The sequence below is a fragment of the Camelus bactrianus genome, chromosome 30 (assembly GCF_048773025.1).
Source record: "Camelus bactrianus isolate YW-2024 breed Bactrian camel chromosome 30, ASM4877302v1, whole genome shotgun sequence".
NCBI lineage: Eukaryota > Metazoa > Chordata > Mammalia > Artiodactyla > Camelidae > Camelus > Camelus bactrianus.
This window is the reverse complement of record NC_133568.1, coordinates 18,021,590-18,038,740: the sequence shown is the minus strand read 5'-3', so window position 1 is coordinate 18,038,740 and position 17,151 is coordinate 18,021,590. Positions and strand designations below refer to the sequence as shown.

Sequence of the window (17,151 nt, the reverse complement as noted above, 5' to 3'; positions counted from 1 at the left end):
TTAAATAATACACTAAATCCCTAAAGCAGTTCCTTAATAAGTACTGTATATTGGTTCCAGGTGACTTGGTCAAAAGCAGTTGAGTTGAAGCCTGGTCGCTTCAGTTTATCCATAATATAATAAACTCGGTTTCTGGGTTAAGCGAGTCATGCCTGGTGCTTATATGCTTAAGCAGTCTCGTGAACATGACTCCTTAACCAATTTTCAAAACCACAAGTTTCTGAAACTACTGTGAAGTCTGACATTAGAAATGTACCAAACCATCCTAAAAATCCCTAAAGACTCCTTTCTTTTATTGTTTTATTTTCTCTTATTACAAAATCAATACCAGCTCATTAGAGAAAAATCAGAAAACACAAAAAAAGAACGTGAGGGGCCTCTTTTATCTCACCCACATGAAAAGAACCATGAACACCCAACCTAAGCTTTATTTCGTTTTATTTTGATTTTTACAAAGATTAATACCAAACTCCTTTTTCCCATTTATCACAGTATTTTCTTATGTTTCAGAAGTGATCAACTTCTCATTTAAATTAGGGGAAAGGCAGCCAGCAAACAAGACAACGAGGGTAAAAGAGGTAGAAAAGTTATTTGAGGAGGCAAAGAAGGAGGGAAAAAATGTGTGAGAAGGGAGCTGGGGGTGTCTAGCGTCGGCATAGTTGCAAAGAAGAGGTTAACCAATCTCAGGTTCTTATCTCTAAAATCTTCCTGGACTCCAGGCAGCCCTCTGCTGAGATCCTTGACCCTGTGAGTCTGAGGAACACTGATGTGCCAGGGAGATGGGGAGGCGCTGGCAGGAGCATCACGTGAAGGTGACTGCACGTGTTCTCAGCCCCGTCTTGTCCCCACGTAACCATGTACTCCCTCCTCTGCGACTCTCCAGGGTCCTTGAAGATGGCCATCAGAGCAGAGACACAGCGGGAAAACCACACTTCTTTCTGTATTTTCTGTTGGACTTAATGTATGCCAGCCCTATCCTAAGCTCTATATGCATCTTAACTCATTGACTCCTCCCACCATGCCAGTGAAGTGGGTACCACACCAGTGAGGTGGGTACCATTACTCTCCCATAAGGAAATCAAGTTAGAGTGACTTTTAAGTCGCTTGGCTAAGGCCCCACAGCTGGAAAGCATCAGAGCCTAGATTCAAGCCTGGGAGGTACATCTCTGAGGCAAGGGTCCTAACCACCAGCTATTCTGCCTTTGGAGCAGGTGCATGATGAATGTTTGAATAAATTTTCACTTGCAGCATGCAGGGGGATACATACCTTTGGGTTGTTCCCTTAGCTCCATGTAGGAATAACCTTTTCATATACACTTTGAAATTTTTTTGTCTGTAATTCACACAGTTAAACCCAGATAATACCATGGCCATGTTAATGGTTAGAGGGATAACTTCAACAGTGTTTCTTCCTCATTGGATCTTTCTGTGTATGTTTGGGAAAGTAGCTATAACATAAAAATGGTTAAAATGGTAAATTTTAGGTGTGTAGTTCAGTAACATGAAGTACATTCACATTGTTGTGCAACAATCACCACCATGCAATCTCCAGAACTTTCCCATCTTTCCATACTGACACTTTCTACCCATCTGTAGCCTGTGTCGGAATTTTCTTCCTTTTCAAGGATGAAAAATATTCCATTGTGTAGCTATACCACATTGTGTTTATCCAGTCATCTGTCCATGGACATGTGGGTTGTTTATACCTTTAGCTATTGTGAAAGATGGTGCAATGATCAAATATCTATTTGTCTGTGTTCAGTTCTTTGGGGTACAGAAATGGAATTGCTAGATCATTGATTTTTTTTGAGGAACCACTATACTGTTTTCCTCATTTGATTTTGACCACCAGTAATTGTGCACATAGGAGCAGGTTATACCTAACATACTCCATAGGATTCTCTTAATATTGTCCTTGAGACTGGGCAGTAACGGCTTATGTGTAGATGAATAAATCAGTTTGTTTTGGGTTGGTTTGTTAGCTTGCTGAAGCTGTCATAAACGTATTATTCTGTTTGCCTGGGAGAGTCACTTTCTGGTTAAAGGGCCGGAACCAAGCATGCCTAGATGAGAGGTGAGTCATTTTACTGGGTTCGGTTCTCAGGTCATCTGATGTAAAAGGAATTCTAGTAGCTCACACAGTCACGCAAAGCTCAGTAAAAGTGTTGGCAGGGGGAAAAGGTTTAAAGGAAGAGAGGAGAGCTTCCTCACTCTGAGGAGCTTTACCAAAAAATCCAAGGTGGACTTTCTTCAAGCCTTTAATATTAGCCTCGAGGGATTCACGATCTGTGCTTTTTTTCCTGGCAAAAGTTCCTCTTGGACTCCCTTCTCGGGCATACCGCAGCGTGATTGGACTGGTCAGAATACACGATACAGATTGACTCTGTGCTTTGTCTTCGTTTCGGACTGACCGGTTGAAGATGCAAGGAAGCTACCGACCATTTGCCTTTAGAAGCCATCACTAGAAGGGCTTCATTGTCTTGAAATGAAATATTAAATTGAAAGGGTTTTTTAAAAAACATTTGGAAACTCTCTGTGCCTGGACAGGATTATCTACTCATGGGTAGGTTCTCCTTGGTCCTCTGACTTGGTGTCCCAGTCTTGAACTTCCTGGGTATAGTTTTCCAAAAGAACATGCCTTCTGCCTCTTGTCCATCAGGCTGACTTCTTGGGTTTCGGGTGGGAACGGGGAGTCGAGCTTCTCAGCAGACTTTCAAGTCATCTTGCTGTCTTCTGGCCTCCATTTTCCTCAGTATCTGTGGTCTCCAGTTTCTACAGCTTACTGAGGTCCTGCAGGGTGGGCTGGCTGGCTTCTCCATGGCAACCTCCGCTGGAGGCACTTAGGTTTGAAGTCACTCCACTCTGTGAAATCATTTCCCATCCATGGGCCACGTTCATATTCAGTTGACCCTTGAACAACATGCGTTTGAGCTGCACAGGTCCACTTAGTATGTGGATATTTTTTTCAGTAAATATTTATTGACATGACTGTATTCTTTGTACTACGCCAGTTCACATAAGAGACTTGAACTTGCGTGGATTTGGGTCTATGGGGGCTCCGGGAGCCGATCTCGGATGCTGAGGAAAGACTGTATTGTGGTGCAGAGTTAGATCTCCTAAACCCAAGGGATAAGAGCTTGCATTTTTATTTCTTTTTCTCCTCCCCATTTGGTGTTAACTTTTAAAAGAAGATAATGACAAAAATATTACTTTTCTGTCCTCTCGAAATCCAAAGTTTCTCTCCCTCCCTGCTTCCTCCCCTCCCTCCCCCTTCTCTTTTGTGTTTGGAAGAAGAGACAGCGTCTGCTGTGAAATAAGTGGAGGAAAGAAATGTCACGAGATGAAAGCATCCGGGAGGAGTTACTTTTGCTGTGTTCTTGCTGGGTTCCTAAAGCCGCAGCTTAGGACACTGGTCTGACCCCAAACCAGGCCCGGTGCTGAGTACCTCGATTTTATTATCTGTAATCCTCGTGATAATCCTCTAAAGCAAATAACATCATTCATGTTTTATCCACAAAGAATCACGCTCAGCAAGTTTTTAGAAATGAGCCCAAGGCCCATCCCGAGGGCAGAGCCAGAACTGTAAACCAGGTTTGCTTGACACCATCTAGCTTGGTACCAAGAACTCTAAAGACTCTAAGAAGTGCCGTTTTTCTCATGTTTTGAAAAATCTGGCCTATCTGGTGCATGTCCAGGCAGCTATGCACAGGAAGCCCCAGGTGCCTCTTAGGGGCATTTGCTGTTGCGTTGGAGCAGCTGCTGAGATGTTTCTTGCCTGCTAGCTCACTTGCCCTTCCAAGGTGCCTTCTTCTAGCCCTTGAATTCCGTAGGCAGTTGTTTTTTTAAAAAAAATTCTTTTCTAGGATCTGGTAACTCACAGCAGACAGCTGGATGCTGATCTCTCCCTTATCTTCATTCTCCCAAAGGAGTTGTTCCTTCCAAAGCTTTGACACACACTTGGTTGGTGGGATATATTTCTGGCTGCACTATTTTTATTTATGATTTTTTTATGCGTGTTAATACTCAGGGGCACCCAGGGGAAACCTCCGCAGACTTTCCTGATTACCAGATGTCGCCCTTTCAGTGTAGCAACCATCTCATCACCACTTCCCCTTGCCAAGAAATGAGAACAGCCTTTGCACTTGGAAAACCCAAGCTAGGACACGTGAAGCATATTAAGAAGGACCTCCTCCCCTGAATCTGCATGAGCTTTTCCCATCTTAGTTTGTTTTTCTAAAAGATAAAAACTACACAGCCATGTTTGTAGTTAGATCTAATAAGTGTCCAGGCTTGCCTAACAAGGAGATTTCACTTTGGCTCCACTTCGTTATATGTGAATTATGTTGTAAGTAATCTTTGAAAGTGCATAACATGTCCAGCCAGTGTTTGTTTTTTTATGCTTTGGAATATTTCACTGTTTATTTTAAGTGGTGGTTAATGACTGATGAGTGTTTAACGTGCAGAATAATGCTGTATTCCCAGGCGCTCTGGGGAAGCGGGAGGGTACAGTGGCATCTCAGACCTCCTTCCCTCGAGCGGAAGATGGTGTTAGTGATGCAGCTGAGAAAAAACAGCTAAGGGGAAGTTAATTCTTAGCTAAGCAGGTATTTAAATGAAGCATGTCCATCCTGAAGCTCAGATTTTCCGTAGCCTTTTGAAAGCACATCAAATCACCCATTATCATTTAATTTCACAGAAAGGCAAGTGACAGGTGACTTCTAGCTCCACTGTGTGGAAGGCCCCAAGCCCTTGAAATGCTCAAAAAGGTCAGAGTGCCCAAGTTTAATGTCTTAGACGTTGAGAGAGAGATTATAAGGATTTTACCATTTGCATGAACTTTAAAATGCCACAGAACACCTCAGAGGCTGTACCTTAGATGTGTCATTTAAGTAGGAACAAATAGAACCATATGTTTAAATGTGGTGTTATATTGAGATGTGAGTATCAAAAACACATGTTTTCCCCTCCATCCAGCTTTCTCATGAATCACTGGAGGTTTAGATCATATAGCGCACTGTTCTTCCTCTTAGAGTTTTTTGTAGGCACAGCCTCAAGTCTTTAACAGTAAGTAATAACCGTGAAATTTCAATGAGCACTCTGTTAAGCCAACTTTCTTTTTTGGTTGTTAGAAACTTGGACTTTCTTAAGCCGTGGGAAACTAGGCAGAGTTTATTTCATAAAATGTAAAGGTAGGTCTTCTATCTCTATTACTGCTGCTACTTCTAATAATATAAATACACCCCTTGGGCTTCTCTTGTCATGTAAAATTATAATTGAATTGGAGATATTGGGAAATTATGTCTAGTGGGAAGACTCTGGACATGGCCACAGATTGTTCATATCAGTAAATTACATATACACATATATTTTCTTTTAATGTAAAAATAGGTGGATAAAAGATTCAAAATGATTTATATCGAGTGGAAAAGTACAAGTAGGCAAATGTATCCTTTGCCGGGGGGGACTTAGCTGTTTCACTTACGTCTGCTTTGGGAATATTCCAAATGCCACTGTTTGTATAATGGAAGCCCACTTATTTTGCTTTTGAAATAGGATTATCTACCGCATCTGGGCCACACAGGAGACGCTGCAGGGAGGAACGAGGCGCGGTGGTATTGCAGAACACAACTGGGCATCAGAAGTGTTCTGATGTTTACAAGTTGTGTAAAATATTTAATGAAAATATTATAAAATTTCAAAGTTTGGGGAAGAGATTGCTTACATTTCTCCTATAAGTGGTAATTCACCTAGCAGACCAGTTCACAAATATGGAATTGACCAATAATACAGTTAGATTATACTAACTTGCAAAAGTAGAAAATAACTGTTAAATTAATTTTTACTAAGATGTGATAGGAAAAATGCATTTAGTTGTGTCAGATTCTTCTTAAAGAGACAGAAGTCCTTGTCTAACCTCGGTGAAGGTTCTAACATTTGACAAAAGTGGGGACTTGCTTTAGGACACAGATAATGCCTGATTTTCCAAATCAGTGGTTTGTGCCTCTGATTCATACGTACAAATGATGTGTTAACACTGGGGGCATGATAGGTTGCGGGTGATATGCAATTCCTAGCTGGTAGATAGTACTTAACTTACTCTTTCTATTCCACCTAGAAATCATATCCACATGCAAATGAGTCAGAATGACACTGCAATGGGAATAACCATAATCTGATTTCTTTTACAGTTACAAAGAAAAAGGTTTTTTTAATGGTAGTTTAACCATTGTAGTCAACTCAAAATATCTTGGGGTATGTTCTTGAGATTTGCAGATTCACAGGACCATGGTTAATTCTTAGCCTCTGAACTAACAGACACTGATGATGGAAGTGGGAAGGTTACTTAGAAGCCAGCTGGGACAGAGGGAAGAGAAAAATGACGGAGGCTGGGCAGATGGAGAACTGAGATTACCTACTTTTTCATTCATTACAAGTATATTTTCCTTTGTATCATTCAACATAGTTATAACAGCTGCTTGAAAGTTTGTCTGATAATTCCAGCCTCGGGGTTATCTCAGAGGTGGCACCGTTGGTTGTCTTCTCCCTTGAGAGTGGGTCACATTTATACGTGTTATGTTGAGGAGATGCTGGATCCTGGTATATTCATCCAAAGACTGTTGATGTTTTTTCTTTTAGCAGACTGCTAGCTTGATTAGACAAGAGGTGAAAACTGCCCTGTAGGAGTGGCAGCGCAAGTCTTCATTCAATCTCTTTTGTCTTTAGCTGAGACATTTTGGGTCTGCTCTTAGCACACAGGGGTTACCAGAGACTTGGGCAGAGATGATGCACAGAAGTGGGTCGTCTTCTCTCATACTCTGCTTCCTGGATTCCTCTTCAGTTTCTCGTGGCTCTGGATGCCAAGGCTTTGTCCTCTGTGTGATCAGGTCAGGAAATACTGCAGATTTTCCCTCAGACTTTTAGTTTCCACATGGCAACTGTGATCTGCTCTCCGGATAAAGCCCTCAAAAGCTGGAAATTTACCCTCTGTTGGTCCCTCGTTGAAAATTTCAACTCTCCTCCTAAATCTGTCTGCTTTTATTTACTCTCCAGAATCATGAGGTACTTGTTTGCTTCCATTCTGTCCAATTTATACTCATTATCTGCAGAGGGGCTGGTCTGTCAGGAGGTCTCAACTCTATACCAGAGATGTGATCTTTCCAGTGGAGATCAGCATTTTGAACTGATTGCACCATTTCTTGGGCAGAGACATAAGTCTGGGATGTTTATGTTAGGAGTTGCCTGTTAGCTGCTTTTAAAATTCAATTAATTTAGGTATATTTAGGTACCTTATGTGGTACAGGTATTTAAAAAAAAAAGAGACGCTTGAATGAGAGTTGGAATGCCTGGGTCCCAGTCCCAGGTTTGATAATAATTAGCTTCCTAATTATTATAATTATAAATCATTTACTAATCATACTAATATTATTATAATTAGCAAGTCATTTAAACCTTTAGCCTGTAGGTTGAGGGGCCTGGCCAGCTTCAAAGGTCCTTTTCATACTTAAATCTTGTAAGTCTCTAATCATCTAATAAAAATGTCTTGGAGTCTCAGAGTTAATTCACTTCACAGGACTCAAAGGGTCAATGCCATCTGTTAGGTGGGGGAAAGTGGTCGTGTTATACTGGGATTTTTCCTTATCTCAGATTCCCTTGTGAACACTCCATCCTGACTTCCCTTCATGCCTTAGTTCTTCCTGGGCACAAGTTATCTCATTCAAAGCCAGTAACTGAAACACATCACATCTAAAATGCGCTTTTGTTTGTCTCTTAGGAAGAAGTGCTGCAAAGGATATAAGTTTGTCCTTGGACAGTGCATCCCAGAAGGTATGTAACACAGATGATTGTATCTTCTCGCCTGATTTGTGACTAATTACTAGAGGTCTATAAAGTTCAGATGTTCGCAGAACGCACGTGGTATCTGTGCATGCGTGTGTAATTTCTCTTTTTTTTGGCATTAAATTCTTCTAATGCCAATTTGATTACACATGGCGGTCCCAGGCTGGGCAGAGGTGAGGAGGCAACATGAAAGTTTACTTCACTGTCAGCCACGAAGCCAGGTCTCTCTAGAGGACCTGGAGCCCAGCCAAGCTAATTACCTTGCATTATCTCCTGGACAACCATTTCTTCATCAGTCAGAAGTAAATGAATCCTGGCTTACTGCTCTCTTTGCAAAGGACAGAAGAGTTTGTTAAACCATGGCTGTCGACTCTGAGAAAGCGAATTTAGGAAAAAAGTTGGTTAGAAAATTACTCCGCTTAGGGTGGCTTATGTGGGTCTCTCCCAGACAGAATTTCTCACCGCCAGCCAACTCTGTGAGAGCTTGTTGGGGGGAAAAAACCCACAAAGTTCAAAATAATGATGTTCTTTTATAAGCCAGCTTTTCTCAGTTACCAGCTGAATCCTTGATATTTCAATTTAGCAGATACTGAAAGGAAATTAAGTTTAGGCCCATCCGTTTTAGATCCCAGTTAAAGACCTTGCCCAGCCTGATGAAAAACACATTACATAGATACCACATACTAGTTTCTTTAGATGCTACGTACAGTGGTTTCAAACATCTAGGCCTGAAACCAGGCTCCCTCCCCCTGAGTGAGATATCAGCGCCTAGGATTAATGTAACTTAGAGCTGAGTGTTTCCAGGAAAAGTGGTCCCAAGTGTTGGAAGCTGCTTTGCCGTGACTAACTCTGTTCTGTGGCTTTTCACTAGAACGCTTTTTACAGTTGATTTGTTTTCCTCGTGGGAAAAAGTCAGTGCGTGTTTGTGTTTATGGCTAAAGATATCTTTAATCAGAAAGGGTTCTGTTACCCAAGAAGGCAAAATATACATGTAGGATTTCAGAAAAGGTGATGTGTTAGTCACGATTCTCCAGAGAAACAGATTTATTTTAAGAAAGTGGCTCACAAGACCGTAGAGGCAGGCAAAATGGAAGGCTGAATCGAGTTGCTAACCTTGCTTCCTCCAGAAACCCACAGAGTGGGTGGGGAAAAAGGTGTGTTGGAGGGCAGGGGGACGGGTCACAAAAGGCAAGTAAATCCAGAAGAACAGAGAAAAAGCACAGCTGGCCGAGCAGGGCAGCCCACAGCCAGTCACGGCCGAGACCTTGCCCTTGAGCAAAAAGAGTGCAGAGCTGCTGTCTAGAGGTGATGTGTAGCTGAAGAAAGACGCTTGAGCAGGGACCACACAGGCGAAGCAGGCCTGGGGTCCCATCTGTGGGGAGGAGAATTTAGCAAGGGCCGCCTTCCAGGTCGTCATGAGATTGGCGTGGTCCTTGTCTCGCTGACCCCACCCACATCGGGGGCTGACAGCCCACTCATTCCACCTTCATATGTGGCAGAGTGAGTGAGGTCAGGCTCTCTCCATGTCCAAGGATAGTTTATCTGTCAGCACCTGGGGAAGATAGTGCCATGATGAATGAGATGCTGGATCTAGTCTGGAAGTCAGCGTTCAGCCCGAGCTTCTGACTTACGGCCAGAGCCCCTTCAGAGACTCATTACATATCAATTTGTTTGTAAGGGCTGGGAAAAGAGGAGATGCCCTGGTTCTTGACGAACAGTCAAGCACCCACTCCAATTTGCATAGGCTCAAGGCTGGAACAAGATGTCTAGCCATTCAACCTTACCTAACCGCTTCTCAGCATGCAGAATCAACACCCCAACCCCAACCCCCACCCGTCTGCACGCCCACAACACACAGACATCAGCCTCTCTTCACACTCCTCCCAACCTGCCTGACTTCCAGCCTCCATGCCCCACTCCAGAACCCCTGCTCTCATGTTATGATGCCAGCGCCCATCACAAGGGCTGGCTGTTCTTTGGTATTCAGCGGGAAGGAATTCCCTGTCTCTGCAGCAACTGGTAGTAAAAAGAGGAAACAGTTCCCCTGGTGATGCTGCCACAGAGTCTGGCTGTCAAAAGCATCTTTGCTCTCTGGATGAGTGAAAAGACCAAAGTTTGATGAGGGAACCAAGGTGGGGAAAATTACAAGTGATATTTGCTTTTAACCATTGAGATGCTCAGCTCAGCACTGTCACTCATCTTACCACTCCAGGAAGACGCCCCGTGCCCTGAAGACTTGATCGCCTCTAAACATAGCTGGTCACACCACAGTTCCCCTTCAGCAGAGTGCAGCCCAGAAAGTCTGTTCCCTCCCGGGGCTGGGTGACCCCTGCCCCCATCTAGTGACTGTGTTTGCTATGAGCTCACACTTTTCTTTTACAGATTATGACGTGTGTGCCGAGGCTCCGTGCGAACAGCAGTGCACGGATAACTTCGGCCGAGTGCTGTGCACGTGTTACCCGGGGTACCGCTATGACCGGGAGAGGCACCGGAAGCGGGAGAAGCCGTACTGCCTGGGTGCGTAGGCGAGGCGCCTTACTTCCCAGCTCCTGAGGAGGGAGCCACATTCTGATGCTTCTGTTGAACGTTCTTCCTCAGGGGAACCAGCTCTCAGGAGCCACTTTGGTCTTTGATTCTTCCCTTTCCGTCCTGATACTTGTTGGATGGAGCTGGGTCGGTATTACCCTAAGGATCGCTACCTTTCACCATGACTATTTTAAAAACGACGGCCAAGGGATTCTTCAGGGCGTGGGTACCAGTCCGATAGGTGATTGGCAGTGAGATGCAAGAGCAGGAGAACGGGAGCGTTACCAGTGAAAGCAGAGTAAGTGGGCGGGAGTGTGAAAATGCAGGAAGAGCGAAGCAAGAGGAAGCATTCTCTCCAAAGATGACTTGGAAAAGAGACTGAGAAGAGGAGGTGTCCACTTGGCAGGCGGGTTGGAAGTGACTCAGGAAGCTGAGGCCAGCCACCGGGGCTGCAGCCGGGTTTTGCAGCCGGGCAAAACCAGCACCACCCATCGCCACCAGCGCCACCAGCTTGTTCCGTCCCCCCATACCCACGGGCTCCCATCCCTGCACTACTTGGTTTTCTGAGGCAGGTTTAGGGTCTCTGTCTCCTGGGGCCTAACCTGTCTCAGAAATATCCTGGCTTCTTGCTTCAAAAAAAAAAAAAGAAAGAAAGGTTCCTGGCTTCCCCTCCAGACTCTTGAGGGTGGAGGATGCGGAAATCACAAATGTGCAGTGAAGTGTCAGCTGGAGGGTGAACTCAGGGGAGCACAGAGGGACACAGGTGGGAAATGAACGAGCTGTGGTGAGCACCCCCCTGACCCCAGAGGGCTCTGGAGAAGCTCTAGACGTCAAGTCTCCTGGCCTCTCCCCCGAGGCACCTGGGACGGTGCCCTCCCCCTGACATTGACAAGGAATGGCATCGAGACCAAGGGAATAGAGGGGGACCCATGGGCTCTCCTACAGAGGGTGGGGTGCGCCCGTCTGCACCACAGTCTGAGGTGTCAGGCACCAGGGCTCTTATTTCAGCTGTGGTAGCTCCGGTACCCAGTTTGTTTCACTTGGGGCCTCGGGGGTCAGCGACACTAGCATTCAGCAAAGAGTTCCATCTATTGCTCTCTCCTTTCGGCCTTGTCCCCCCTCCTTCAGGCGGTAGAGGCAGCCTCGCACTAGGTGTAGGGCCGGGGCATGTGGACAGAGGTGGGCAGCTTGAGGAATTGCAGAAGAGGTTCCAGCTGTGAAATCTTAGCCTGCGGGTGACACAGTACAAACTGCCAGGGGACCATCGGGATGATCATGTGCCACTCCGCACCCCCAGGGCCTGGGCAGCTTGTGCAGGGAGTGGCTGGGACGTTGTCGGTGTCCTGGAGCACAGGGGGCGCTCTGTTCTCCAGCCACACGTGCCCAGTCTGAGTTGTGGTCGCTGCTGCCACCCGTGTCTTCAGCCAGGGAACAGGAAACGGGTTTGGGCCTCTCTCTCTCCCCCTGCTGGGAAACGGTTTTGTTTCCACCCCATCCAGTAGGGAAGCAAATCCTAAGTGTGCACAGTTGACATGGACTCTTACTGGTTCCTTGTTTGATGGTCTCATGGCTCATTTCCACTGCTCATGAGGGGTCCATTTAGGTCACAGATGAGGCTGAAATTTCCTGAGGAAAGCTCTCTCCATTAGACCCATTCTGACTGTTTTCTTTTATCAGAAGTGCCTTTTCCCATCACATCTCCTACCCGGGAAGGAGCCATTCCTGGTGGCGTTAGGTCACCATCGTGCTGTTAGAGGCCTACAATCACTGAAAGGAACATAAAAACCCTCAGCCGTTAGGATCTCGGCAGAAAATCATGTCTAGGATAGTACTTTTTCACAATGTGCTGCCATCTATTACCTCATTTTCTCTTCCAAGGAGCCCAGCAAAGTATTTTGGATGGGCTTCGTTACCAGGTCCTGTAGTAAGAACTCTGGAGGCAGCAGCGCCTGCATCAAGGCACATGACTTGGTGGCAGCAGAGCCACAACCGAGAACCTAATCACTGATCAGTTGGTAACCATGGTGACCCTACCTGAAGTGCTCCGGTCCTGGATGGCCCACATTTCTAGATGCCTACTTTATTCCCAGCTTCAGTGACAGAGGTCTGGGAGCGTGTCCTTTGCAGACATTAACAGAAGGGCCAAGCCTGAGGTCGCCTGTTGTGTTGGAAGCGATTTTGCCGAAACTGGCTGAGCATTCTCTCTGCATTTGGTTCAAACCCAGATATCGACGAGTGTGCCACTAGCAATGAGACGCTGTGTGCCCACATCTGCGTCAACACCTTGGGCAGCTACCGCTGTGAGTGCCGGGAGGGCTACGTCCAGGAGGACGACGGCAGGACGTGCACCGAGGGAGACAAATACCCCAGCGACACTGGTGAGTGGGGAAAGCAGAGTCATCCCCCTAACTGGATGGATGGATGGGCGGGCGGGCGCCTGGGAACCCACCGGGGCTCCTCAGGAAGCAATTGGCAGGAAGGGGCATTCATGATGACTGGTGGGTGGGACTTGGATGAGAGACAGGTGGGAAATAGGGTTTCACCCCTAGAGCCCTGGTGGGTGTGACATCTGGGAGCAGCAGCGGTTGTGAGCTGCTGGTGTCCTTGGGGAAGCCCTCCACTACACGGAGGTGGTATGCTCCTGGAAGAAGCAGTAGAACTTAGCTACCAGCTGAGACCAAACTTGGAGGAGCAGAGATGAGGCCAGAAACACTGTGTTGTCTTAAAGAGAATGAGCTAAATAAAAACAGGAAGCATTCCCACACGAGGCGCAGTCCACATCAGCGCTGCTGAACAGAGAGCCAGGCGCCCTGTGCCTGCCCGTGAGCTGTTATTTGGTTCATGATGCGATGAAAACAAAAATTGAGAGTGTTTGGAAGCTTTTAGTAGTCGTTCACTTGTATTGTATTTAACAAGCCCAGTCCACACTGGAGAACTTGTGAAAGCAGGCCTTTCTTCCCAGAGCTGGAGAAGCTGATGAACATTATTTTGACCAGATGCAACTGATCACTTAGGGGTGTGATCAGCCTGAATGTTAGGTCATTGTTTCATTCAAGTGTGGAGAGGTGGGAGGCAGGGAGTGCGGAAGGGGCCTCTGCATGCCTGTATCCAGCCCCTGCAGGCCAGGGAGCTGCTGTCACCTTCCCGAGCGCAGGGCCCTACTCTGCTCTGAGTGGCAGGAACGCCGTCTGTTGGGAGAGGTTAGCTGGGCCTGGGCCATCTCTGGGTGGGGAGGGAGCTCCTAGGGCAAGTCATACGTACCAAGAAATGCTGGGAGATGGAAGCCCAGAACTGTTGGGCACTTGGGAGACAGGGATCCTTCCGTGCAGCCTGACATGCAGGAAAGGGTGGCAGGCGGTGGCCCTCAGCAAGGACAGCAAACAGCTGGAAACCAGCTGTCTTACGTGGAAAAACTACAAAACAAATCCTGAAGAACATTGGTTGAGTCACAAAGAAGCCACCATACATATGAAGTCATACAAAATGTCTAATTGGAGCCAGCTCAGGACTGGCCAATTTGGGAATCATTGGAGTGAGTCCCAGGGCTTGGCGTGACACTTTGGGAAGCCGGAAGCATGTGGAGCCTGAGCGCCCAGAAATGCTTAAAGCAGGGGTAAACTGTCTTTTTGGCATCAGGGTTGATGGAGAAAAAATGTTTTCAGGCCACTTGATGATTATTCAAAGTTAAAATCACTTTGCTTTTGTCCCACAATGGGCAGGGTTGGGGGCGGGGAGAAGTGGGAAGTGTATCTTACCTCTTGGCTTCTGACCTTTGTGGGAAGGAAGAATTTCACTGGAAAACGAGGCGCAGCCTTTTAGCTGCTGATACATTAATGTGGGGGCTGACGAGAATTAGCAAGAAGAAAGCAGATTTTGAGCTTTTCGTCTTGGGGTTGGATTTCCAGCTGGGCTCTGAGCTCGGGAGCCGCTGGGCTTGGGCTGAGGGGTCCTCAACCCGGTCACCCTGTTGTGCTTCGGCCTCCGATTTCCATTCAGGTGACACCGTTTATGTAGGTGTGAAGGGCAGCCTTGAGCAAGTCAGGGTGGAGGGAGCCATCGGAGGCGGCAGCGACGCTGATGAGCATCAGGGCGGGACTGAGTGGTGAGCGTCTCCAAGTAAGAGGAGCTGGCCCGCCCGCGAGCACCTCCCGCCCGGCTGGGCAGTCATCTGCCCAGAGACCCGACCTTAACTCGCAGAGACCAGAGGAGTCTGATGGAATTTCCAGAGCCTAGGGGAAGATTTTACAGGCGGAATCGACTTGTTCTTTGGTCTCCAGCGGCCTCCACCTCTTGAAGTCACTCCTAGGTTCTCTGACCTCATCCCTCTAGAGTCCCCTTGCCTGTTGTGTGGTACCCCAGGAAGGGTCCGAGCCGGAGGCAGTGACAGGTGGGTCTTGGTGGGAGGCGCTCACTGCCTGCCTCGCTCTTGGGCAGTGAGGGTCCAGAGAGGGGCCCAACCCAAGCGCTGGGGCGTGGGAAGTTCTCACGGCAGCTTTGAAATAAGCCATCACTCGGTGCTGAGTCAGCCCTGGGACCACATTTCTGATCCCTTTCCTGAGAGATGAATTGTACTTCTTAAAAAAATTTTCAAGCGCACAGAAAGTTTCAGGACAAGAGATGAAGAGCAGTATTAAAGTGATGCCCAGCTTCACCTCCAAGGCTGAAGTCAGTAAAAGCTCTGAGCATTAATTTGTTCTGCACTTTATCTACTGTTTCATTTAAAGACGTCTTTTATCAGCCACTAATTACAGTGTTTTCCCACATTGTCTTCTGTAGGACTTTGGGGTCCTGGGAAGTGTTAATAAGCCTTTCTTTGTTTGGAAGGTTCTGTGTTCAGATGTTTGGGGAGAATGCATTACTGCACCCACTTCTTAAGGATTCATGATGTGAGTATGTTAAAAACCTATGAGATTGTCGCCAAAGAAGTTAATTTTGGTTAAACTTACACTTCCCAAAATTATTTTCTCAAACACTTCTGAACACCTCACAGATGATGGTGTCCTGAAAAACACAGTTTGGGAAATTCTAACTCATGCGCATCAAAGAGCTGAGCCCTGGGGCCCCGAACTTGATAGGTCATCTGATCAACATTCAGCAAGGATGGTGTCATCGCCAGATGAAGCAGCCGAAGTCCAGAGGAGAACTGTTGGCCACAGACTACAGAGCATCTCATAAATGAAAACAGGCCGATACGCTCCCATTCTGCCCTACAGAGAGACAGTCTGTTCTGATTGTGGTGATCTAAATGGGACATGTCCTCCTGTTTAATCTGTTAGAACTGCCTGGTGGTTATACTGCTGAGCTGTACTGTAACACAAAGCTCACTGCACATATTAGCCTAGGCTTTGAATTCTTTCCTCTTTGTCCTCCCTCCTCCTCCAAATCTCACAGCATCCAAACAGTACCGCTGTCTGCTGTATCATACTGCCCACCCGCAGCAGCAGCATTCTAAAAGAATTTCTCAGTATTTAATACTCAGTGACTAGTCTCTGCTGAGTTCACCATGTGGGCACTGAGGACTAGCATTTGGTTTTAGTGCTTTACTAAGAAAAACATTCCAACACTGGTAACCAATGACATCAGGGGGCAAGGACCAAGGGGAGTAATTCATACATAATGAAAATTATGAGAAAAGACAGGCACGTTCTATGCCCTGAACATTAGAATCATTACTCAAGTGATGTTGTTGCTCAGACTTGGCCTTCGGACCCTGCTTACTGAATTGAGACTCAAGGACAGAGTTCTGTATGAAGCAGAAAAGGCAACTTCATTTCTTTGCCCAGGAAAAGGAGGTCACAGTGGGCTAGTGGCCTCAGGACTGTGAGCCTGCTGGGGAGAGAAGGCAGGTGGAGGCAGGGGTGGTTATAAGAGTTCAAGAGATCATATACAGGGTAACAAATCATTGCAAAGTCATTCTTGTTTTTGGATGCAGTGGCCCCCTTCCCTCTGCTGGGCATGACATTCACCTCCGGTTTGGGACTCTCCTAATATTCCTGTGCTGAGAACAAAGGGTGCTTAGGAAAGGGGCCTATGGAAAAGAACTCCAGAGAAAAACTTGTGCGGTTTAAAGTCAGGCTGATAAATGCTTCTGGCATTTTAGGCAGGTTGAGGCCTGGAACCTCTCTGCAGTGCAACAGAATACAAAGAAACTATAAGGGGCTAAAAATAACTGCAGACGTAAGTAGTTGGGGTGAGTTATGAATAAGATGCACAAAATAACCCAACTGCAGTTTCAGAGGTGTCAGGAGCAAAATGAAGGCACGATGCATGGTCCCCATACGGGCCACCCAATCCCCCTTCTCTCCAGTCCAGACCTGGTCAGCAAGAACACGAGAAAAGCCATTTAAACTACCGTACAGGTAAGCAGTTACAAGTACCAGATGGTCACTCTTGACATAGGTACTTCGTAGAGGAGCTACAGTAGAGGATATGGGGGAGGAGTCTGTCCCCAGAAGACCCCATAAGATCCTGCTCTGTCACCCTGGGATTGATTGGGGTTGGGGTGGGAGGGGCTGGTTTTGATGGTTTGGGCAGCAGAAAGCAAGTGTCTTGGACTCATCTCTTTGACGACTGCGATGCAGTGGAAGGTTCCTTGGCTTGAAAGTTGCGAGGGGAGCTGTTAGCCAGAGCTGCTTCAGTCTTAACTGGCTGGGTGTCACTGGGCAGCTCTCTGAGCCTCAGTTTCCTCCTCTGTGGACATGAGGGACTAGATGGACTAGATGAGCTCTGAAGACCCTTTAACCATTGCAGGTCTTTTTCACAATTTGGTGCGACTGAGCATCAGTAAAG

The 17,151-nt window shown here is 46.6% G+C and overlaps 1 protein-coding gene across 4 annotated transcripts in view; it reads left to right on the top strand.

Annotated features, from left to right (window-relative positions):
- The window catches only part of CCBE1 (collagen and calcium binding EGF domains 1), a 177,176-nt gene that overhangs the window by 141,160 nt on the left and 18,865 nt on the right, over nucleotides 1-17,151 (top strand). For all 4 annotated transcript variants that reach the window (XR_006727100.2, XR_006727099.2, XM_010961291.3 and 1 more), the window contains exons 3-5: nucleotides 7,772-7,824; nucleotides 10,219-10,353; nucleotides 12,588-12,740. Coding sequence is in view for 2 of the 4 variants with exons in the window: in XM_010961291.3 (XP_010959593.1) it covers nucleotides 7,772-7,824; nucleotides 10,219-10,353; nucleotides 12,588-12,740 (341 nt within the window). In the remaining 2 variants the exon portion in view is untranslated. The remainder of the gene's footprint in view (nucleotides 1-7,771; nucleotides 7,825-10,218; nucleotides 10,354-12,587; nucleotides 12,741-17,151) is intronic.